Here is a 25,538-nt window from a genome sequence, read left to right on the forward strand (position 1 = left end):
AGCTAGTGCTATTATCAAACATACAGTTTTAAATATGTATCCTTTTGTGTGTGTGTGCTTTTTCTTAAAAAAAATAAGGAAGAACATTAACTTTTGTGCTACGCCTAGAATAGCATCATCTACATGGGTATTTCCTCTTCTCACATTTCAAAAGACCCTTGATAACCAATTGAGAAAATGCAGAAGATCTTGCAAACGGATGAAATTACCAATGATGAAGCTTTTAGGAAAGGAAAGAGGAAAAGGACAGAGACAATGGACTCAGAGAATGTGAATAGTGACATGGATAAACAACAGGTTGGTTTTCTGTTACCTTGATATAATTTTATTAGCTAGTTCAACCATAATGACTTTAATAATTTATTGATTCTTTCTCTTCTATTAATTTATTCTTTTCTTTAAATTTTATTCAACCAAGGGACTATAATTTCATGTTCTCCTTTGAATGTTGAATGAGTTGAATTAAAAACATATTCAACAATTTACCTGCTCCTATTTAGGTATGGGAGCCCTGGTGGCACAGTGGTTAAAAGCTTGGCTGCTAACTAAAAGGTCAGCAGTTCAAATTCACTAGCTGCTGCTTAGAAACCCCATGGGGCAATTCTACTCAGTCCTGTAGGGTCACTATGAATTGAAATTGACTGCTGGCAAGAGCTTTTTTTTTTTTTTTTTTTGGATTTAGGTATGAGAGTCTCTGGGTGGCACAAACGATTAAGCACTTAACTACCATCCACCCAGAGGCACCTCAGAAAAAAGGTCTGGTGTCTACTTCCAAAAAATCAACCATTGAAAACCCTATAGAGCACAGTTCTACGCCAACACTTTTGGGATTGCCCTGAGTTGCAATCAACTCAAAGGCAACTTATATATATATAACTGATATATATGTGCATGTGTGTTTGTGTATGTGCATATATATGTCTATGTATATACATACGTATATATGTACATATATTCACATATACATCTCATTATATATGTATATAATGACTAGTATATAGTCATATGGAAACCCTGGTGGCTTAGTGGTTAAGTGCTACGGCTGCTTACCAAAGGGTCGCCAGTTCGAATCCACTAGGCGCTCCTTGGAAACTCTATGGGGCAGTTCTACTCTGTCCTGTAGGGTCGCTATGAGTCAGAATTGACTCGACGGCACTGGGTTTGGTTTCGTTTTGGTTTATATAGTCATATATTTTATATGTATATATATATAGTGACTAATGCTGTTGAGCATCTTCTCGTGTGCTTATTGGCTATTTGTATATCTCTGGTTAAATTTTTAAGTCCTTTGTCAATTTTTTAATTGAGTTATGTCTTTTTATTAATATTTTATTTTCTTTTTGGTGAAAATACACACAACGAAACCCACTCCCATTTAATACTTGCTAGGCATAATTAGGCATAATACATCAGTAACTGGTTGCATTCTTCCCATTGTGTCAACATTCTTATTATTTCTGTTCTAGTTGTTTCATTCCCATTGACTTAAATTCCCTGCCCCGCAACCTTCTTATCTATGCTTTAGAATTGCTGTTGTCCATTTGGTCTTATATAGATTTTTTTTTAAAGAACACACTACTCAAGGGTGACAATTTTTACTTTTTGAGCTAAACTGTTACTTAGTTTGAAGGTGACTTCAGGGGATAGTTTTGATTCAAGGTTTGAAAAATAACTCGAGGCAATAATATCAGGGACTCCTCTAGCCTCACCAGGTCCAGCAAGTCTGTGTGCTTTGAGAATTTTTCTCTGTTTCTATCAGGATCCATCTATTGTGTCCGTGACCAGAATGTTCAGAAGTGGTAGCTAGGCCTCATTTAGTTCTTCTGGTCTCAAGGTCTAGAAGGCAGTTATTTATGGAGACAGTCCTATAGTCCGGTTCCTTCTCCGATTCTTGGGTTTCCTTCTTTCTCTTTTGTTCCAGATGAAGAGAGACCAATAGTTGTATCTTAGATGGCTTCTCGTAAGCTTTTAAGACCCCAGGCACTACTCACCATGCTGGGAGATAGAACATAATCTTTAAAAACTATATTATGCCAATTGACTGGATTGTCCCATGAGACTATGACCCTAAACTTTCTAACCAAGAGAAGTAATCTCATAAGGTGATTGTTGTATCTAATTAGTATCAGCATCTGTAGCCCTCCCTTTTTTTTTTTGGTTGTTATTATATTGCAACATTACATATAACATAGCATTTGCCAATTCATCCTTTTTCTTGTGTACAGTTTATGGACATCAATTACCTTAGTCAAGCTGTGCAAACTTCTCACATCCGATGCCACCTTTCCCATCGCCATAAACAAAAAGTGACTATTACCTAGGGAATGCTTTCCTCCCCCCCATCCCTGGTAACTACGAATGAACATTGGTCTCTGTATACTTACCTATCCTTGTCATTTCATGAAAGTGAGTACATACAATATATGTCTTTTTATGACTGACTTATTTCACTCAACATAATGTTCTTCAGGTTCATCCACGTTGTAAGATGTTTCAGGAATTCATTTTTCTTTATGGCTGAGTGGTATTCCATTTTATGTATGTACTACGTTTTACTCATCCATTCATCTGCTGATGGGCGCTTGAGTTATTTCCATATTTTTGCTATTGTGAATAGTGCTGCAATGAACACAGGCATGCACCTGTCTGTTCATGTCATTTTATTAGATCCGTAGGGTATATGCCTAGGAGTGGAATTGCTGGGTTATATGGTAGTTAATGGAAACCCCGGTGGCATAGTGGTTAAGAGCTATAGATGCTAACCAAAAGGTCGGCGGTTTGAATCCACGAGGTGTTCTTTGGAAACCCTATGGGGCAGTTCTACTCTGTCCTTTAGGGTCGCATTGAGTAAGAATCAACTCAATGGCAGCGAGTTTGGTATGGTAGTTAATATTTTTTAAATTAAGTCTCCTTATCTCTAAACATGGGATCTTTCTCCATCAATTTAGATTTTGTTTGATGTCTTTCAGAGGTATTTTATGACTGTCTACTTAAAGATCTTGCACATCTTTTGTTATACGCTAATGGCAGCTGTTCTCAAAATAGAGATTAAATGTAAATACAAAACATTTAGATTCTAAGGACTGGAAATTGTTATAGGAAACTATAAAATTCACTTTCTGAAGATATTTTTATAAGCATTTTATTAAAGTATAATATGTATACATATCAGAAGTACATGTCTGATGAATTATCACGAACTGAACACAGCCAGGTCAAGAAATAGAATATCACCAGCACCCCAGAAACTCTCATTGTTCCCCCTCCCAGGTTCCACCCCAACATTCCTCCCTACAGGTCACCACTAGTCTTGACTTAATAAGTGGTGTCCTTTTGAATACTATGTTACTGATTGTTTGTTGCTACTATATAGAAGCAACTACCTTTTGTATGTTGGTTTGTGTCCTGCCCTCTTGCTAAGCTCTCCTATTTTATTAAATACTTTGCGTGTATTTACAGATGAAAGAAGTAAGGTTCAGATAGTGAAGCATCCTGCTCAGCATCAGACTGTATATCAAAGAAAGAGCCCAGATTTGAGTGGTGATCTTGTTGATTCTACTCTGTTATGCTATTTTTCTACTTTATATTTTTCACCGAAGTTAGGCAGAAAGTGAGGCACATATGCATGAAACTTTAATGTTCTTCCCTTCTCCTGAGGTCCTCTGGATGCTGGGAGACAAAACTTGTCTAGATTATCAGTTAGGGCCTGGTTCCTCTCCTGGTACAGGAAGTGCATGGCCAAACAGGCATTTGTCAATCTGATTAAGCCCCTTTAGCACACAGAACATGGAATAAGCTATTGACAACACTCTGAAGCTTCTTTTGTTATGCCTGCCTTGTTTTTTAGAGAGACCCATTTTCGAGAAATGCCTTTCTGCCAGGCGAGAGCTCCAGTGAAGATGAAGAGCCATTAGCAGAATTATCAAAGGAGGAACTGCTCACCAAAATAAAAAGCCTGAAGCAAAAACTAACAAACACCCGGAAAGAAAACAGCCGACTCCGACAGTCTTTGGTCATGCTTCAAGGTAAACTTTGAGAAATTTTGACATTTGAGATGAAAGAGAATATATGTGACGAGTGAAAAGTATTGCAAATCAGCTGTCAAGAATGAAAAAGAGGATCAGTTACCATAGGTAACTCAAAAATCACATTTTAAGAAAACCACATGATTATATAATTTAAATTTGGAAGCACTCTTTTGAAGCATCTATTTTACTGCTTAGAAAATTCTAGATTATTCCTACAAAATACTAAATGTGGTACTCATTTGATAATGTTCTACAGGTATTTACTGGGCATTTGGTATAGGTCATTCACTGTGCTAGAACCTAGAGAAAAAAGATTAGTAAGACAGAACAAGCAAGTTAGGAAGCTAATGATGGGCTTACTCATTCTCCTCTGCTAGGGAAAGCTCTAGAAATGAGGCTTATTGTGATCCATTATGGAATCAATGAGACTGATGAATCCATATATTAAATTTTAGTTTCTGTGTTGTGGGGAGTGGTTCAAGGAAATAATCTATTCCTCTGGGGATATATAGAGGAGAAAGATCAGCCTAAGGAAATTAGAAACCACCTGGCTTAATGCCCTTCTGTAAGTCCCTACATTGTGTTTAAGTGTTTATTTTTCAAAAATTATGTTTTCCATTTGTAGTTAAGCACCATGCAGTATTTTGTACAGCTGAGTATTTGGCAATCATGCCTTATGTTGGGCAGCAAGCATTCTGTTGTAAAACAGTAAATACTTAGAACATTTTGAAAAAAAGATTTCCCTGGCAGCTGTGTGCAGAATGGGTACAAGTATAAAAGCAGTACATGGAGGGTGTTGCAATCATCCAGATTAAGAACATGGCAGCCGAGGGAGCTGGCTGTGAAAATAGAGATGACAGTTCCACAATACTTTAGAGGCAGAACTGACAGGAGACAGGTAGAACATGGTGATGGGTGAGGTTGACAGAGTAATGGTTCACATGCATTTGTAGAAATATTTATTAAATTGAATGTGTGATAGTGTAAGTAGAAACAGCCACATGTGAATGGGAATAAGATATTTATTCCACTAACAAACCATTACCTCTTTACTTTTTCCCTTTAAATATTGCATTTTTATGACTGATGATTTTTCCTAGTGAGGTTTTTGAAATTTTCAAAAATCAGATAACTCCTGTTTTTATGCAATCTGTTCCAAATTCAGAGTAAGATGAAAAGCTAGTTTATAAAGTAGGCATAAATTTCTGGTTAAAAACATAGATTTTGGATTAAATTCCAACTCTTGTTTTCTAGCTATAAAACTTTGGCCTTGTCACTTTATAGTACCCTCACCCCCAGCTTCAGTTTCCTTCAGTTACAACAAAATGGGCATAATAAAGCATTTCCTTGTTGCTATAAGGGTTTTTTTTTTTTTTTTTAAAAAACAAGATAATTAGAAGAGATGCTTTACCCAGTGCCTGGCATATGGTACTCAGTAATGGTAGTTATTACTGTTACTGTCACTGTTTTTACTCATTGACAGCAGGACCTGATGCATAAACACTCAAAAAGAAAATTATAGACCAATTTCTGTAGGTAAAAAAAATCTCAGTGAAAAGAGTGCCAAATCAGGTCCGGTAGTATATGAAAGAGTCACTAAGACGAAATAAACTTTCTTTTCCAGATGGCTGTTGCAATCTTTCTCCTCCCTGTGCCATCTCCAACACTTCCTCCCTTATCCTCACTCTTATTTGATGGCTTTGCTTCATACTTCACTGAGAAATTGGAGCATAAGAAGGAACTCTTGCCTTCTTCCACCTGTGCTTGTATGCTCCACTTTCTCTCCTGCTGCTCATGATGACCTAGCCCTGTTCTAGCCAAAGACCATCTCTCCACCTATGCACCTATACTCCAACTCCAACCGTTTTGCCTATTCAAGGACAGTGTTTCAGTCATTCTTCCCCCTGTTCCCTGCATGATAAAGTTTTCCTTCTCTGTTGAATTATTCCCATTAGCATCAAATATACTACTACTTCTTCCATTTAAAAAGAAAAATTCTCTTTCAACCTGTTTTTTTCTCTACCTTCCACCCTATTCCCTTCCTCTCTTTATAGGAAAACTCCTTGAAAGACTTGACTGTACATACTCTCTTCAATTTTCCCCCACTTATTTTTTTATTCTCTCTAGATCCCACTTCAGTCAGGTCCGTATCATCCCATTATAACTTCTTTTCCCAAGATCATCAGTAATCTGCACACTGCTTAACCCAATGGTCATTCCTCAATTGTCATCTTAAGCGCGGCATCGGCAGCATTTGACACATTTGACAATCTTTCCTTCCTTGAAAAACTTTCTTCACTTGGTTTCCAGGACACCACACTCACCAGTTCTCCTCCTACATTGCTGGTCTTTCCATCTCAGTTTATTGGCTGATTCCTCTTATCATCCTACCCACAGAATATTTGATGATGCCCCAGGCTGAGTCCTTGGACGTCTTTCTTTTGTATCTGCATTCACCCCCTGGGTAATCTTATCCAATCATATGTTGTTGAAATCTATCGATAATCTCTGATTCTCAGATTTGTATGTGCTGCCTGGACCTTTCCCCAAACTCACTAACTGTGTATTTGACATGACTAATAAGCATCTCAGACTAACCTACCTCAAACCACATTTCTGACCTCCCTCATCCTGTTTCTCTCTTTCTTCCTCGTCTTAGTTAATGGTAACTTCATTATTCCAGTTTCTCAGACCATAGACCGTGCTGTTATCTTGGGTTTCTTTATTCCTTTAACCCTGCACATTCAGTTTATCATCAAATCCTACTAACTTTACCTTAAAAATATTTCTGGAATTTAATGCCTTTTTACCATTCCCACTACTGCCACTCTGGTCAAGTCACCATTATCTCTCCCCTAGATTATTATGGTGGGCTCCTAACAGGTCTCTCTACTTTGGCTTTTGCTCCTCTACAGTCTATTTTCAACACATAAGTCAATTCCTGTCACTCCTTTGCTCAAAACCCTCCAGTGAATTCCTTCCTCACTCAGAGAAAAAACTGAAGTCCTTATTATGATCTTTGAGTCCTTACATGATCTGGCCACTTCCCCTCCAGTTATTTCTCTGGCCTTATTTTATACTACTCTTCCCCTCTTTCTCTATGATCCAGCCACACTGACCACTTGCATTTACTTGGAAACATCAGGCATGCTGTCTGTTCCATTCTCTCTATCTGGAATGTTCTCCCCCAGATATCTACACGGCTTGCACCCTCACTTTCTTCATGTCTTTGCTCCAAATTCATCTTTTCCCTCACCTCCTCTCCCCATCTAAAATTTCAACTTCACCTCCAACTCTCAACATTTTGTATTGTCTTTCTCTGTTTTGTTCTCTCTTTGGCTTTTATAACTATATATAATCTACTATATATTTAATACTGTCTGCCCCCTCCTCCATACACACAGACTAGAATATAAATCTAGAAAGCAAATAGTAAAATCGGTATTGGCAACAGGGAAAGTGGGTAACTGCCTGCCTCTACCTGAGAGTTCATTCATTCATTTATTCATTCAGTAAATAATTTAGAGTCCCTACACGGTAGCGGGTACTATATGTCAAGCACTGTTCTAAGTGCTTAGAAAGATCAGTGAACAAAACAGACAAAGATCGCTGCCCTCATAGAGCTTATACTGTAGTGAGGGAAAATGTTGTTATTGTTGTTAAAAAAAAAAAACAACTTTTTTTTTTTTTTTTTTAGGTGCTGTCAAATTGATTTCAACTCATAGCAACTCCACGTAACAGTAGAACTGCTCCAGAAGGTTTTCTAGGCTATAATCTTTACAGGAGCAGATCACCAGGTCTTTCTTCCACAAACCTGCTGAGTGGGTTAGAACCACCAACCTTTCAGTTAGCAGCTGAGCACTTAACCATTGCGCCAAAATAATAATTTAATAAATTATGTAATATGTTAGAAGATGATAAGTGCCATGAAAAACAGAGAGAGGCAAAGGGGATTTGAGGCAGAGGAGGGAGTTTGCGATTTTAAATAGTGTCATCAGCGTAGGTCTCATTGTGAAGCCACAGTTGGAAACTAGGGAGATACCAGTTGGTTGACATTTCATATATAATCCAAATAACAAAAGGGCCTGAGTGTCCAATGCATGCTGGTTATTTATCTTTTGCTCAATGTCCCTAATAACACGTAGAACTAAGAGTTAAGACTGTTTATTTATAAAGTCTACTAAGAAAAATGGCAGAATACACATACAATTCTAGACATTCAGAATGGCAACTGCGTGTATGTGCTGTGTATGTGTGTGGTAAGCATTTGAAATATGTCTTCTGGGCCACAACTGACCAGCACAATAAAATGTGAAAGGAAATTAGTGATATGTTTTATAGAAGGCTATTAAATTATCACTTGGCTGCTAACAGAAAGGTTGGTAGTTCAACCCATCCAACCACTCCATGAGAGAAAGACCTAGTAATCTATTCCTGCAGAGGTTACAGCCTAGAAAACCCTATGGGACAGTTCTCCTCTGTCACATGAGGTTATAAGGAGTTGAAATGGACTCAACAGCACCTAACAACAACAACATAGAGAATGAATATACAACAGGAGCCTTAGTGGCAAAAACAAAAGAATCAGCCGAAAACCCAACTTTATAACTGATATTTCAGTAACGAGTCAAAAATCAATGTTTTTCCCAGCTTCATTTAAATATAGCAGAAAGCTTCATTTAAATATGTGTGACTTTTCCTCCTCTCTTGAAACTCCACTAAACATAAATTTAAAATGCATAAAACCACAAAGACAAAGAAAACTTCCAAAAAGAACACAGCAAATAAAATATGTCATTATGGGTTGAATTGTGTCCCCCAAAAGTTATGCTAAATCCTAACACCTGAACCAGTGAATGTGATCTTGTTTGGGAAAATAGTGTTTTTCTTTGCAGTTGTTATCAGTTAAATTAATGAAGTCATACAATGGCATCACTAGGGGGCTGCAGGGGGTACAGACCTTGCCAGTTGACACTGTCAGAGGGGTGACACCAAAATGATTGTCCATAAAATTTTTGTGCAGTGTTTCAGCAGAAATTTATTATTTTTTACAAAAATATCCCTTTAATTAGTTGTAACAACAAAAAATTTTTCATAAGCTCAGCTTAAACAAAACAAAAAAACCAAACATATTGCCACCCAGTCAATTCCGACTCATAGCTTACATGTTTCAATATACCTACAATGCTAAACTCTATGCTAATTTACATTTTGAACCTTCTAATGCACCCCAGTCAGCGCTGTCATTATTACCCAATTACAAGGATGCTTTGAGTCATGTGGTTTCATCTGTACGTGCTACAAGCATGCCCTGTTTTTCTTGTTGCTGCCAGAGGTTTTTATTTTTATTTTTTGTAATTTTTATTGTGCTTTAAGTGAAAGTTCACAAATCAAGTCAGTCTCTCATACAAAAATTGATATACACCTTGCTATATGCTCCTAGTTGCTCTCCCTCTAAGGAGACAATACACTTCTTCCCTCCACTGTATATTTTCGTGTCCATTCGGGAACCTTCTGACCCCCTCTGTCTTCTCATCTCCTCTCCAGACAGGAGCTGCCCACATAGTCTCATGTGTCTACTTGATCCAAGAAGCTCACTCTTCACCAGTATCATTTTCTATTGCATAGTCCAATCCAATCCCTGTCTGAAGAGTTGGCTTTGGGAATGATTCCTGTCTTGGGCTAACAGAAGGTCTGGGGACAATGACCTCTGGGGTCATTCTAGTCTCAGTCAGACCATTAAGTCGGGTCTTTTTATGAAAACCTGAGGTCTGCATCCCACTGCTCTCCTGATCCCTCAGGGGTTCTCTGTTGTGTTCCCTGTCAGGGAAGTCATCGGTTATAGCTGGGCATCATCTAGTTCTTCTGGTCTCAGGCTGATGTCATTCATCTCTGGTTTATGTGGCCCTTTTTTTTTCTGTCTCTTGGGCTCATAAATACCTTGTGTCTTCAGTGTTCTTCATTATCCTTTGCCCCAGGTGGATTGAGACCAATTGATGCATCTTAGATGGCCCCTTGCTAGCATTTAAGACCCCAGACGCCACTATCCAAAGTGGGATACAGAATGTTTTCTCAATAGATTTTATTATGCCAATTGACTTAGATGTCCCCAGAAATCATGGTTCCCCAAACCCCTGCTCCTGCTACGCTGGCCTTTGAAGCATTCAGTTTATTTAGGAAACTTCTTTGCTTTTGGTTTAGTCCAGTTGTGCTGACCTCTCCAGTATTGTACGTTGTCTTTCCGTTCACCTAAAATAGTTCTTATCTACCACCTAACTAGTGAAAACCCCTCTCCCTCCCTCCTTCCCCACCCTCATAACCATCAAAGAATATTTTCTTCTCTGTTTAAACTATTTTTCATGTTCTTGTAATAGTGGTCTCATACAATATTTGTCTTTTTGCAACTGACTAATTTCACTCATTGTAATCCCTTCCAGATTCCTCCATGTTATGAAATGTTTCATGGATTCATTATTGTTCTTTATCGATGTGTAGTATTCCATTGTGTGAATATACCATAATTTATTTATCCGTTCATCTGTTGATGGGCACCTTGGTTGCTTCCATCTTTTTGCTTTGTTAACAGTGCTGCAATAAACATTTTGTGTGCATATATCTGTTCATGTAAAGGCTCTTATTTCTCTAGGATATATTCCAAGGGGTGGGATTGCTGGATTGTATGGTAGCTCTATTTCTAGCTTTTTAAGGAAGCACCAAATTGATTTCCAAAGTGGTTGTACCATTTTACATTCCCACCAGCAATGTAGAAGTGTTCCAGTCTCTCTACAACCTCTCCAACATTTATTATTTTGGGTTTTTTTGGATTAATGCCAGCCTTGTTGGAGTGAGATGGAATCTTGTTGTAGTTTTGATTTGCATTTCTGTAATGGCCAATGATCATGAGCATTTCCTCATGTATCTGTTAGCTACCTGAATGTCTTCTTCAGTGAAGTGTCCATTCCTATCCTTTGCCCATTTTTTAATTGGGTTATTTGTCTTTTTGTAATTGAGTTTTTGCAGTATCATGTAGATTTTTTAGAGATCAGGTGCTGATCAGAAATGTCATATCTCAAAACTTTTTCCCAGTCTGTAGGTAGTCTTTTTACTCTTTTGGGGAAGTCTTTGTATGAGCATAGGTGTTTGATTTTTAGGAGCTTCTAGTTATCTAGTTTCTCTTCTGCATTTTTAGTAATGTTTTGTATACTGTTTATGCCATGTATTAGGGCTCCTGACGTTGTCCCTATTTTTTCTTCCATGCTGCTATTGTTTTTATAGTCACTGATTTTGTCAAATTTTCTGGTGTTTTAGCTACAACATTGTGGTATTGGTATTTGTGAACGTATATCAGTAATTTTTTTTTGAGAATGAGTTATTAATTAAAGGAAAAGAAGGAGTGGTATATAGGAATTATGATTTACGAGTAACATTAAAACAAAAACATTACTAAGGATTCTGCATGGCCTGGTATGGAGAGAGGTCCGTGGCAGAGGGTGACACCATGAGCCACTGCACTGGGTGACACTGACCCTAATGATGCCACTAAATCATACCGGAGTAGGATGGGTCTTAATTCCAATCTCTTCTTAGTGGCCTCTTATAAAAGAGAAGGACAGACAGGGAAACAGAGACACACACAGGGGGAAGACAGATGCGATGTGACAATGGAGGCAGATGCATTGCTAAGCAGCAAAAGAACACCAATGACTGTCATCAGTCATCAGAAACTAGGAGTAAGGCATGAAACAGTTCCTCTCTCAAAGATCCCAGAAGGAGTCAACACAGCTGACACCTTGATTTGGACTTCTAGCCTCCAGAGCTGTGAGAAAATTAATTTCTGTTCATTAAAGCCACGTACTTGGTGGTATTTTGTTATGGCAGCACTAGGAAACTAAGGCAGAGGACAATTAATATGAGAAGTTGAGAAACAGCTGGGTGAGTGGTAACTGAGTTAATCTGGACAAATCTGAAAGCTCAGTGTCTGCGTTGGGGCTGCGGAAGGGATAGAGGCAGAAATGTTAAAAAGAGATAAGCCACATCACACCACAGAACTAGAAAAAGATTCAGGAACTGTACATGTGAGAGGAGATTATGGTACTTACTGCTGGCAGTGCTAAAAACTGGAGAATTCATTGGAAAACCTGTATGAAGACTCTTTCAACATACAGATTCACAAACACATGCTCCCATGTAGCCTGCAAGTACTGCTCCTTCACCACAATGGAAGCTGGAGGTTTTCTCTCAGTGAACCAAAGTCTATGAACTCAGGGACACTGGGCACAGCTGAGGGATGGGTTATGAATATTTGAGAAAATTCCATAACATGAAAAACAGAGATCAAAGCAAGAAAACAAGCAGAAAAATAAATTCAGAGGAAACAGAGACGATGCAGGGAGCAGAAGAAAACTCCAGTAATAGGAGACATTATGTTCATGAAACAAGATCAAAGTCGTTTTAAAAAGGATTATTCAAAGAACAGGGAAGGAAAAAAACTAGAAATTGAAGTGTGACTGGAAGTAAAAGTTCAAAAAACACACTGCCATCATATCGAATCTGGCTCATAGTAACCCTATAGGACAGAGTAGAACTGCCCCACAGGATTTCCAAGGCTGTAAATCTTTACAGTATCTTTCTCCCACGGAGTGGCTGGTGGGTTTGAACCACCCACCTTTTGGTTAGCAGCCAAGCGCTTTTAACCACTGCACTACCAGGGCTCTCTGTAATTAAAGTTAAGAAAATCTTATTATTAGAGCAAAAAAGACAAAAGAGAAATATAAAAAATTAGAAAAATAGTGAATTAGTCCAGGAGGTCCAACATCTAAAGATTATGAGGTCCTGAAAGAGAAAAGAGGAAGAAGTTGTAAAATAAATAATAAGATCAATTTCTAAAACTGAAGGACTCTGTTACAGATAGAATTATGTCCCCCCAAATTATGTGTTGTAAATCCTAACTTTTATGCCTGTGGTTATAATCCCATTTGAGAATGAGTTATCTTTGTGATGTTAATGAGGCAGGATTAGTGTAGTATATATTTTGAGTCAATCTTTTGAGATATAAAAGAGATTAAAGAAGCCAGCAGAGCAGAGAGGGGGAAGAGAGATGCCAAGCCACAGGAAGATTGCCAGGATCTGAAACTTAAAGAGACAAGGATTTTCCTCCAGAGCTGACAGAGAAAGAAAGCTTTCCTCTAGAGTGGGCACCCTGGATTCAAACTTCCAGCCTCCTAAACTGTGAGAAAATAAATTTCTATTTGTTAAAGCCACCTATTTGGGGTATTTCTGTGACAGCAGCTCTAGATGACTAAAATTGGGACACATTTCTACGTTGAAGGATACCACCAAAGGTCAAGAGTGATGAGTGAAAAAAGGCCTGGCACAGGCATAATCCTGTGAAATTTCAGAACACTGGAAGGGAAAATCCAAAAGTTTTAAGAGAGAACAAGCACATATTATGCTAAAGCCTAGGAGTCAGAATGGCATTGGACTTTTCACCAACAACACTGGAAGCTCAGGATAATTAAGCAACGCCTTCTGAATTCTGAAGGGAAGTGATTTATACCTAAAATTCTATGCCCAGCAAAACTAATAGCCAAATGCGAGGGTAAAATGTGAGGGTAGTATAGTAATATTTTCACACATACAAAGTCTCAAGAATATTATCTCTATTAGCCTCCTTTTTCGGAAAGCTAATAGAGGATGTGCTCCTGCAAAATGAGGGTAAACCTAGAAAGAGAAAGACATGATATCCAGAAAACAGATGATCCCATTTAGGAAAGAGTCAAAGGAGATCTGCAGGATAATAGTGCAGGGAAGCCCCAGGGTGCCAAGTATAGAGTGGCCTAGAGAGCAGCTAGTGCATCCAGATTGTTTGAGGGATATGGAGGGTTCCAGAAAGGATATCTCAAAAAAAAAAAGAGAAATGAAATTAACAGATATGATGTATCCAAACTTACTGAGAGAGTTCTGGTAGAAAGTTTAGAGACGTGTTAGTGCCCCATATTTTTTAAAAAAAAAAGGTGCCATCGAGTGGATTCTGACTCACAGAGGTAGGACAGAATAAAACTGCCCCATAGGGTTTCCAAGGCTGTAATCTTTTTGAGAGCAAACTGCCACATCTTTGTCCCACAGGGTGGCTGGCGGGTTCGAACCACAAACCTTTTGGTTAGCAGCTGAGCGCTTAACTGCTGCACCACCAGGGCTCCTTTGTGTTAGTGACAGAAACATTAAAAAATGATAAATAAATTAAAAATGAGACAATTATTAACCCAGGAAAACATCATGGTTTAATTGCAAGAGACTGTTAACATTATTTACATAATGTAAACACAATATTTACTGAACTAGAATTTGTTTTAAAACTACTGGGATGGTAGAAAAGAATGTGTATGTGTATTTGCATGTGAGTGTGTTTGTAGGGGGGAGGTGAAAGAGAGCTAAATAAATCCTTATATTACATAGTAGAACAGCAATAAATAATTATCAGAGTCTGAAAAAAAATCAAGAAATAGTTGTATTGCATATTATTATTTAAAAACATGAAGGTAAATACCAGAAGAAACAGGTAAAAGAATTGGAAGCAATTGCCTTTAGGAATTGTAATGAGCGATGGTGGGTGACATTAATTGTAGAATAGCCATATAATAAAAAACTACTAAGGAATGCCTTATGGATACACAAAACAACATAAATGAATCTCAAAACATTATGCAGAGAAAAAAAACAAGTCGTTCCTATCCTCTCCCCGCCCCCCAAAAAAGTACATAGTGTTTGACTCCATTTATATGAAATTCTAGAACAGGTAAATGTATCTATGGCTGAAGAAGTCAGGAGGCAAGGCCAGGGATTGAGTTAGAAGGGACACGAGGGAACTTTGTGGGAGGATGGAAATGTTCCTATATCTTTATGAAAATGTGCATTAACCAGGTATATTCATTTGTCAAACTCATCCCCTTTATCTACTTAATTTTTGCTCAGACTTCACAAAACATCTTACCTTTCAGTGTGTGTAGATTGTTGTTGTTGTTGTTAGGTGCCGTTGAGTCAGTTCTGACTCATAGCGACCCTATGCACAACAGAACAAAACACTGCCCAGTCCTGTGCCATCCTTACAATCGTTATGCTTGAGCCCATTGTTGCAGCCATTGTGTCAATCCACCTCATTGAAGGTCTTCCTCTTTTCCGCTGACCCTGTACTTTGCCAAGCATGATGTCCTTCTCCAGAGACTGATCCCTCCTGACAACATGTCCAAAGTATGTAAGACGCAGTCTCCCCATCCTTGCTTCTAAGGAGCATTCTGGCCGTACTTCTTCCAAGACAGATTTATTCGTTCTTCTGGCAGTCCATGGTATATTCAATATTCTTCGCCAACACCACAATTCAAAGGCATCAGTTCTTCTTCGGTCCTCCTTATTCATTGTCCAGCTTTCACATGCATATGATGCAATTGAAAATACCATGGCTGGGGTCAGGCGCACCTTAGTCTTCAAGGTGACATCTTTGATCTTCAACACTTTAAAGAGGTCCTCTGCAGCAGATTTACCCAATGCAACGCGTCTTTTGATCTCTTGACTGCTGCTTCCATGGCTGTTGGTTGAGGATCCAAGTAAAATGAAATCCTTGACAACTTCAATCTTTTCTCCATTTATCATGATGTTGCTTATTGGCCCAGTTGTGAGGATTTTTGTTTTCTTTCTGTTGAGGTGCAATCCATACTGAAGGCTGTGGTCTTTGATCTTCATTAGTAAGTGCTTCAAGTCCTCTTCACTTTCAGCAAGCAAGGTTGTGTCATCTGCATAACGCAGGTTGTTAATGAGTCTTCCTCCAATCCTGATGGTCCGTTCTTCTTCATGTAGTCCAGCTTCTCATATTATTTGCTCAGCATACAGATTGAATAGGTATGATGAAAGACTACAACCCTGATGCACACCCTTCCTGACTTTAAACCAATCAGTATCCCTTTGTTCTGTCCGAACAACTGCTTCTTGATCTATGTAAAGGTTCCTCATGAACACAATTAAGTGTTCTGGAAATTAGACCTCAAAAAATAATATTTTCCAAGAACATCTAATAAAACAGGCAAAGTATTCACCTTCCAGTCTTAATTGGAAAAAAGAATCATGATGCAACATTGTTTATATAGTTTGGTCCTAATTATGTACAAGAAAATGCACAAATATAGATAGAAATGCACAGATAAAAATGACAAGAAGGATGCATGCGAACTTTCATAATTAGAAAAAACAGTGCATATTTTCAAAGCCTCACTTCATACCAAATCCTCTTTTTCTCTTTGCATCCTAGCTTCGGCCTTCTTGCAATTCCTCAAATGAGGAACTTGTATATCCTGTGCCCATGCCTTCCTCATTCCCTTCAGCTATTTAATTCCTGGTTCGATTTCAGCTTTCAGGTCAAATCTTGACCTCCTCAAGGAAGCCACCCTTGCCCTTCCCACCCCATGCTAGGTCAGACACCTTGTGCCTCTCCTTTGTGGCACTTAATTATAATTTCTCATTTATTTTCATGATTACTTAAATAATGCCTCCTTCCTCCACTAGACTTCAGCTCTAAAAGGACAGGGACCACACCTGTTTTTGTTCATGGTTTAATTCCTAGCACCTAGCATAGTGCTTGGCAAATATTGAGTTTTTTTTTTTTTTTTTTATGTAAGACAGCAGCTTATAGCACGGACTTGGGAGCCTACAGTGTAAATTTGAATCTTGGCTCTTCTTTTTACTAACTGGATGGCCGTGGGCAAGTTACTTAACCTCTCACTGCCTAATTGTCCTCATCTGTAGATTGGGGGTAATGACAATGAAGATTAAATAAGTGAACATTAGTAAAGCTCTCAGACTAGTATCTGACACAGAGTAAAAGTGAAATAAACATTTAATTTTACTAAGTGCTAAATAAATAATTATTGATTGAATAAATGCCTGGCACATGAGAGATGCTTAGTAAATATTTATTGAAAGAATAGAAAATAAGATATTCTCTTTTAGTAGGTTTTCCTATTTCCCTGTCAATATAATATCAGATATACTGATTTCAACACATCATCAGGATGCCTAATTTCCTCCTTTCAAGTCAAATATTCTTTTAAGGTTATAGCTTAATAATATGCTTAGGAGAAGTATAAAAAAAGTTCAGTCTTGACTAGAAAGGACCCCAGAGGTCATGGTCCCTAGAACTTTTGTTAGCCCAAGACAGGAACCATTCCCAAAGCCAAGTCTTCAGACAGGGATTGGACTAGAGTATGCAATAGAAAATGATACTGGTGAGGAGTGAGCTTCTTGGATCAAGTAGACACATGAGACTATGTAGGCAGCTCCCATCTGGAGGGGTGATAAGAAGGCAGAGGGGGGCAGAAACTGGCTGAATGGACATGGAAATACAGGGTGGAGAGCAGTGTGCTGTCTCATTAGAGGGAGAGCAACTAGGAGTATACACCCAATGCCGTCGAGTCGATTCCAACTCATAGCAACCCTATAGGCCAGAGTAGAACTGCCCCATAGAGTTTCCAAGGAGTGCCTGGCAAGGTGTATATAAATTTTTGCATGAGAGACTGACTTAATTTGTAAACTTTCACTTAAAGCACAATAAAAATTAAAAAAAAAAAAAAGTTCAGTCTTTTCACCTCTCCAGCAGGAATTGCCCTCAACCATAGAATGAGGAATTGAATTAGATAGGGTCCAAGGTCTCTTCCCAGTCCAACAAATTGTTATTTGTCCTTAGGAAACAAGCTAGCTATAACAACAAAGAAGACCATTTTATAAGGAACATGAAACCTTTGAATGTGTAAGTTTCCATTCAAAAAAAAAAGAAAAGAAAAGGAACCAAGAGACTATTCAATTGATTACCAATATCATCTGGACAATGAATAAGGAAGACCGAAGAAGAGTTGACGCCTTTGAATTGTGGTGTTAGCGAAGAATATTGAATATACATACCGTGGACTGCCAAAAGAACGAACAAATCTGTCTTAGAAGAAGTACAACCAGAATGCTCCTTAGAGGCAAGGATGGCGAGACTGCTTCTTACATACTTTGGACATGTTGTCAGGAGGGATGAGTCCCTGGAGAAGGACATCATGCTTGGCAGAGTACGGGTCAGCAGAAAAGAGGAAGACCCTCAACAAGGTGGATTAACACAGTGGCTGCAACAATGAGCTCAAGCATAATGATTGTAAGGATGGCACAGGAACAGGCAGTGGTTCGTTCTGTTGTGTATAGGGTCGCTATAAGTCGGGACCAACTCAACGGCACCTAACAACAAACAACAACAACATCATCTGTAATATGTGAAAACATAGGTTTGAATTGTGGCAGTGAATTTTTGTTAATTTAACGGAATTTGATTTCCTGGCAAACCAAATACAAAGGTCACAGAAAATTGAGTTTAATTTGTGAGAAATGCCTTATTTTATCTTGGCATTTAAACTGGCCTAACGCCCAAGTGTGAGCTTCTGGAAGGTGATTGTTAATAGGATCACTGATGTCTCCAAATAAGAGATTAAACACCTTCAGTGGTATTTTTATAATAACAAAAAGGAATCAACTTCTTAAAATGTTCTTTTTAGATACAGAATAATGCATATGCACTTAAATACAATAACCAAATGCTTTAAAATTCTTTACTATAATTATTAAATTATTTAATAATAAATAGCAAATACATTGCAACCACCCTTCCTACCTCGTTTATTTTCAAAGCTTGTAAATGTTAACAATTTGGGAGTATTCTTCCACACATTTCTATGCATATACACCCAATAAAAATATGTATATGTACACCTGTAATTATTGGTATTTTATAAAATGTTACTTTTTCTTGCCATTTTAGTGCTACCGCAGGCTGTCACCCAGTTTGAAGAACTGGTAGGTATGGCCGAGGCCCTGCTGAAGGGTGGAGGAGTCATGTCTACATCTACAACTACCCTCTGGAGAGCAACAAACAACTCTTCACCAGATTCATTTGCCTCAACGTGCAACAATTCTAATTCCAGTTCACCAATTTCCTTGAATGCCGAGGAAGAGCCTCATACTGATGAGAAACAGGTTAGTTAAAATACCTGCCCTGTTGTTCTTTGATATACAGTTAAATATAAAAATTAAAATAAGGGTAGGAAATCTTTTATCATATAACTTTAGAAAACAACCATAACATTCCTATTGCATAATTTTTTTAAATAATAAGAACTACTATTTGTGAAACAAAGACCCAGTCTAGAAACCTAAAGTCAAATTGCAGACATTGACAAAGTTATTAAACTGTAAACTCCTGTAGTAAATGGTGTATCAACTCTTAAACCAGTGATAGAAGGATAATTATGCATTAAGGGTTATAAGATTATATCATTGAAAGAAGGTAGATTTCAGGCTCTTCATGCTCGCTAAACACAGTTCTTTTTCTATTTTCCCAATTTCTCTTAATCAAGAAACAGACGCTAAAAACACAAACGCTTTGTCAGAGCCAGGTATCAGCCTTAGAAAATATGCCTTCAAGAACTAGAATTAAATGCTAACTAATAGTCTAACATCCTGAATATTTGAATCTTAGTATATCAGTTTCCTATTGCTGCTGTAACGGATGACCACAAGCTTAGTGACTTAAGACAATACAAATTTATTGTCTCTACAGTCTGTAGGTCAGAAGTCTGGTAGCAGTCTCACCAGACTAAGGTCAAGGTGTCAGTAGCTGCATTCCTTTCTAGAGTCTCTAGGAGAGAATCTGTTTCTTGTTAATTCCAATTTGTGCAGTATTCAGTTCCAGGGGGTTGTAGGACCGAAGTCCCCGTTTTCTTGCTGGCTGTAAACTGAAAAAGCCACTCCTAATTCTAGAAGCTACTGCACTCATTGGCTTCTTCCTTCTTCAAAGCCAGCAATGGCAGGTCAAGTCCCTCTGACTCTTCAAATCTCACCTCCTTTTGTCACACTTTTCTGACCTATATTTCTGCCTCCCTCTTCCACTTTTAAAGACTCTTGTGATTAGAGTGGGCCCAGGATGATCTCCGCATGTCAAAGTCCTTAACCTTAATCATACCTGCAAAGGTAATTTTTGCCATATAAGGTAACATATTTACAGAACCTGAGATTAGGATACGGAGATCAGAGGGCCATTATTCTGCCACACTTAGTATTAAGTCTTGAGGATGGGACGAACACTTAAAGCTCCCCACCCAGATTACAAAACCAAACCCAGTGCTGTTGAGTCGATCCCACTCATGGTGACCCAATGTGTTAAAGAGTAGAACTGCTCCAAAGGATTTTCTTGGCTGTAATCTTTACAGAAGCAGATCACCAAGACTTTCTTCCATGGGATCGCTGGGTCGGGTCAAGCTGCCAACCTTTAAGTTAGTAGTTCAGCACAAACTACTTGGACTACCCAGGGACCTTAGATTATATGACAAGAATTTGTATATATTCTGGAAGAAATACTGCATAAATCTTGGGAATTATCTTAAAGATATCATTTAACTCTAAATGCTGAAATGTAAAATATATATTAAAAGTCTAACAACTTAAAGAATGTTGATACTGTTTTCTTGTACGTCTTAATTAGTAATATATTTCTCCAAATATTTCTTTTTTCCTATTTCAATTATTATTTTCATTTTTAGTTCAAGATTGAAAAATGGCAGATTGCCCGTTGTAATAAGAGCAAGCCTCAGAAGTTTATTAATGATTTAATGCAAGTACTTTACACAAATGAATATATGGCCACACACAGCCTGACGGGGGCAAAATCCTCTACTTCAAGGGACAAAGCCGTGAAACCAGCTATGAATCAGAATGAAGTTCAAGAAATCATAGGTGATAATAAGATTGCATTATACTGTCACATAAATTTGAAATTACATTATCATTCAAGGTCAAGTTATTCTTTTATGCTCCTTCATTTTTTTCAAATTTATTTTTCTGTGAAAGAAAAATCTCAGCATAGTCTAAATGATACTCTTATTAAATATTGAAAATTTTATAGAAAAACTTTATATTACACACGATTATTAAAATAAAACTAAATTTTATATTGCTATAAAAATTAAATGACATAAATTTCATAGCTTTAGAAAGTAAAATTTCAAAACCTTTTAAAATAAAATTTCAGTAACAGTATGTCTTGTTTTCTCTTGGTTACATCCATCATCTTTTCTTCTAGAAAGATAGAAGTTGGACATCCTATTTATGGTTCTGAAATTAATAAATCTCCTTAAGTGTGATTATCTAGCTTTTCAAAATTTTTTTTTTTTTTTGCAAACATTCAGCAAATTTAGGGATTCTCTGAATCCCAGCTCTATATATTTCAATAATGTGTCATTTCTTAGTTCGAAAAAGATCAGTCTGAATCTAGTTATTTCAACTGAGGTTGGGAATGAATGAAAACAAATTCCTAACATTTTGGGGCTAAGGGACCTAGAGTTCATAGCAAATAGGGTTAAAGTTGAATAGTACCATAGAAAACAACTATCCATACTCTGAATGTATAAAATAGACTTTCTGATAACTCTTGCTTTGATTTGGAAAACTTGCCTGTGTATTCATCAGTTTAAATATCTCATTAGTGTTTGGGCTGCTTTTGTTAAATGGAGACAAAATTACGATGAGGAATGTTTGATATTTTCTCCCAGTTTATACTTTAAAATGCAAGTCCTCATAAAGTGTTTTTATTTTGTTGTTGTTGTTGTTTACAGGAGTCACAAAACAGTTATTTCCCAATACAGATGATGTTTCAATTCGAAGAATGATAGGTCAAAAGCTAAATAACTGTACCAAGAAGCCACATTTAAGCAGAAATCTTAATTTTCAGGATTTTAAGTAGGCTTTTTTGGTAAGTCTTTTAAATCTTCACGATCCTTTAAATGTGGCAAGAAAATATTGTAATTGTTTTACGTGTAGACTAGCATTTTCCAAACACTCTCCTAGATAATACTAGTGACCTGTGAAATTCTAATAGGTATTCCTAGGGGTGAAGGTGGGAGAGGGTTGTTTGGGGGTTTAAACTGGCGAAATACTAAGTCACACAGGTTTTTCTTTCCCAGAACCTCTCAGATATTTTGATACTCTTCAGTATGCCCATGTACACTAGAAATCTCTAAGAAGGGGGTCTAGTATTCCAAATATGTTTTACTGAGGAACGTTTTTTTCTTCACAGAATACCTATTCATTTGGAGGTAGGATAGAAAGTAGCCAAAGAAGGGAAAGAAGACAATTTATGAAGTGTTTCTCTAGAACAGGGGAGATTCAGGCCCTTGGGAAATCTGAGGCATACCAGTGAGACTGACCTTAGAATCTAAACAGTGGTTTGATGCGTGTACAAACTATTGGCTAGAAGCCTTAAACGGATCTCTTTCACTGTTCTCCTTATTGCTTCTCATTGTCTTTAAACATTTGTTTTAAATCAGTTTTTTTTTAGTTTGCATTTGTTTAATAAGAAATTTTACCAGGGTGCTTGCATTGTATTAAGGATAAAAAAAAAAAAAAAAAAGCAAAACTCCTCTTGCTGAGAGAGTTCTGAAGAAAATACATAGAATAGTTGATAGTCAGGCCTCGCCCCAGGCAAAACTGTGTAGAGAAATTGTGTGTTTGCTCTAGCAACCCAGTGTCCTTGCCTTTTCTGTTGTACTCACTCTTCCTCTCTCTCCATTACTTTGATGGAAAAATATGTGAAAAAAAATATGTATGGTTGTGTTATTAATATTTTAATCCATTAATGGAGTTATATGGGTAATAAGAGGGCAAGGCCCGCTACAGGTATCTTTTTTCCCTTTTTTTTTTTTAAGTTCTATCTTTGCTTCCCACTTTGTCTGTTCTCTGACCAGCATCAGCCCCTTTAAGAGCATTTTACTTGTATTCATTTCAGATCGTGTTTTAAACGGTGTGTGGAATTGTGTGTAATACAGTAGTCCCAACCTATTGCTGACCACCACCCTATTCTATTCTCCTCAAGGGTCCCTTATCTATTTGCTATACAAGGCCAGCTCTGATGAAGGTCAAAACAGTCCTTTTTCCTTAAGAAGGCAAAAGAAAAAAAAAAATGTAGTTAGAACAACTGCAGTGCAATCCTTCACACATACTGGTAGATTGACTTGAAGGTTGGTAGAAGATAAGGATATTATCAGCTTTTTCTCTCCAAGTGATTATAAATTTCAGGACATCTGTGAATCTCACAATTTTCCAATTATTAAATAATTGCCTAAATGTGCCCTTAGAGCTTCTCATTTTAACACGAGAGAGCCTAGTATATAATGGCCAGGTTTCCCTTCTAGATATTGTATAATCAGATTTCCAAGTCGTAGGGATTTCTTATGGAGCACCTTATTATATTTCAGAGTTCTGGAAAGAATTTTAATATCCTAACTTCTGCTTTTTTAATACCTCAGATTGCCAAGAGCCAGGCATAAAACTCATCTCTGACTCTATCAGCCCCACGGGATATTAAAAAAAAAGTTAAAAAGATTTTATTTTAGTTTCACTTGTATCTGCGAGTAGTAGTGTTATTAAATCACCTGGCTATGGCATTAATTAAAGTTGAAACAAGGGACAAATCTTTTACAACAAATACAACATAGTGCTTCTAGGCCTGAGCCTTGCAGTGTAGGGCTAAATTGCTTGGACTAGAAATGCGTATGTTTTGAATTGTAAGTGGATATTAACACTAAACTGAAATTAAAAAAAAAAAAAAATTCTCGGGTATCTTTCATTTGAAGTTAGCTCAATTCAAATTACTTCAAAAAAATTTTTAAAAACTTCAAAAGCACTGTGAAAATATGCTGAGAAAGACAGTCGAGTAAAACCTAATCGGACGAGCTTGATGAATAAATCAGATAGAGCACCATCTAGTGGAATGCCACCATAAAAGCAAAAAACCTAGTGCTGTTGAGTCGATTCCGACTCATAGTGACCCTATAGGACATAGTTCTCTCTTTTTCTAAGTCATTTAACTCACAGCAGCCTACTTATTAAGCAAACCATACCCTTCCCAATCCCACTCCCAAAAGTATTCATTGAAAAAAGCTACTTTCTTAACATTACTTCTTGTTGTTAGCTGCCATTGAGTCAGTTCTGACTCATAGCCACCATATGTAAAACAGAATGAAACACGTCCTGGTCCTGCACCATCCTCATGATTGTTGTTACGTGTGAGCCCATGTTCCAGCCACTGTATCAGTCCATCTGGTTGAAGGTCTTCCTCTTTTTCGCTGACCCTCTACTTTGCCAAGCATGACGTCCTTCTCCAGAGACTGGTCCTTCCTGATAACATGTCCAAAGTATGTGAGATGAAGTCTTGCTATCCTCGGATCTAAGGAACATTCTGGCTATACTTCTTCCAAGAAGATTTGTTTGTTCTTTTGCCAGTCCATGATATACTCAGTATTCTTCACAATAATGCAAAGACATCAATTCTTCTTCGGTCTTCTTTATTCATTGTCCAGCTTTTGCATGCATATGAAAGGCAATTGAAAATACCATGGTTTGGGTCAGGAGCACCTTAGTCCTCAAAGTGACGTCTTTGCTTTTTTTTTTTTTTTTTAACACTTTAAAGAGGTCTTTTACAGCAGATTTGCCCAATGCAATGCATCGTTTGATTTCTTCACTGCAGCTTCCATGGGTGTTGATTATAGATCCAAGTGAAATGAAGTCCTTAACAACCTCAATCTTTTCTCTATTTATCATGATGTTGCTTATTGGTCCCTGTGAGGATTTTCGTTTTCTTTATGTTGAGATGCAATCTTTACTGAAGGCTGTAGTCTTTGATCTTCATCAGTAAGTGCTTCAAGTCCTCTTCACTTTCAGCAAGCACGGTTGTGTTATCTGCATAATGAGGTTGTTCACGAGTCTTCCTCCAATCCTGTTGCCGCGTTCTCCTTCATATAGTCTAGATTCTCTGAATATTTGCTCAACATACAGAACGAATAATTATGGTGAAAGGATACAACCCTGACACACATCTTTCCTGACTTTAAACCACGCAGTATCCCCTTGTTCTGTTCAAATGACTGCTTCTTGATTTATGTACAGGTTTCTCATGAGCACAATTAAATGTTCTAGAATTCCCATTCTTCACAATATTGTCCATAATTTGTTATGATCCACAGAGTTGAGTGTCTTTGCATACTCAATAAAACACAGGTAAACATCTTTCTGGTATTCTCCGCCTTCAGCCAGGATCTATTTGACATCAGCAATGATATCCCAAATTCCACACCCTCTTCTGAATCTGGCTTGAATTCCTGGTACCTCCCTGTTGACATACAGCTGCAATCATTTTTGAATGATCATCAGCAAAATGTTACTTGCATGTGATATTAATGATATTGTTTAATAATTTCTGCATTCGATTGGATCACCTTTCTTTGGAATAGGCGTAAGTATAGGTCTCTTTCAGTCAGTTGGCCAGGTAGCTGTCTTCAAATTTCTTGACATAGATGAGTGAGCACTTTCAGAGCTGCATCTGTTTGTTGAAACATCTTAATTGGTATTCTGTCAACTCCTGGAGCCTTGTTTTTCACCAATATC

General features: G+C 37.6%; 1 protein-coding gene across 1 annotated transcript; it reads left to right on the forward strand.

Moving 5' to 3' along the window:
* The first annotated feature begins 135 nt into the window (after positions 1-135).
* Positions 136-21,840, forward strand: BEND6 (BEN domain containing 6). The gene is made up of 5 exons (XM_049894819.1): positions 136-297; positions 3,848-4,025; positions 18,865-19,079; positions 20,642-20,834; positions 21,713-21,840. The coding sequence occupies exons 1-5, from the start codon at positions 178-180 to the stop codon at positions 21,838-21,840; spliced, it is 834 nt and encodes a 277-aa protein (XP_049750776.1). The 5' UTR covers positions 136-177.
* Positions 21,841-25,538: the final 3,698 nt, after the last annotated feature.

Source organism: Elephas maximus, chromosome 1, assembly GCF_024166365.1.
Source record: "Elephas maximus indicus isolate mEleMax1 chromosome 1, mEleMax1 primary haplotype, whole genome shotgun sequence".
Lineage (NCBI taxonomy): Eukaryota > Metazoa > Chordata > Mammalia > Proboscidea > Elephantidae > Elephas > Elephas maximus.

Coding starts and splice junctions, on each gene's coding strand:
- BEND6 (XM_049894819.1), top strand. CDS start 178: ATGCAGAAGATCTTGCAAACGGATGAAATTACCAATGATGAAGCTTTT. Junction 4,026..18,864: donor GTCTTTGGTCATGCTTCAAG/GTAAACTTTGAG, acceptor TTGCCATTTTAG/TGCTACCGCAGGCTGTCACC. Junction 20,835..21,712: donor TGAAGTTCAAGAAATCATAG/GTGATAATAAGA, acceptor TGTTGTTTACAG/GAGTCACAAAACAGTTATTT.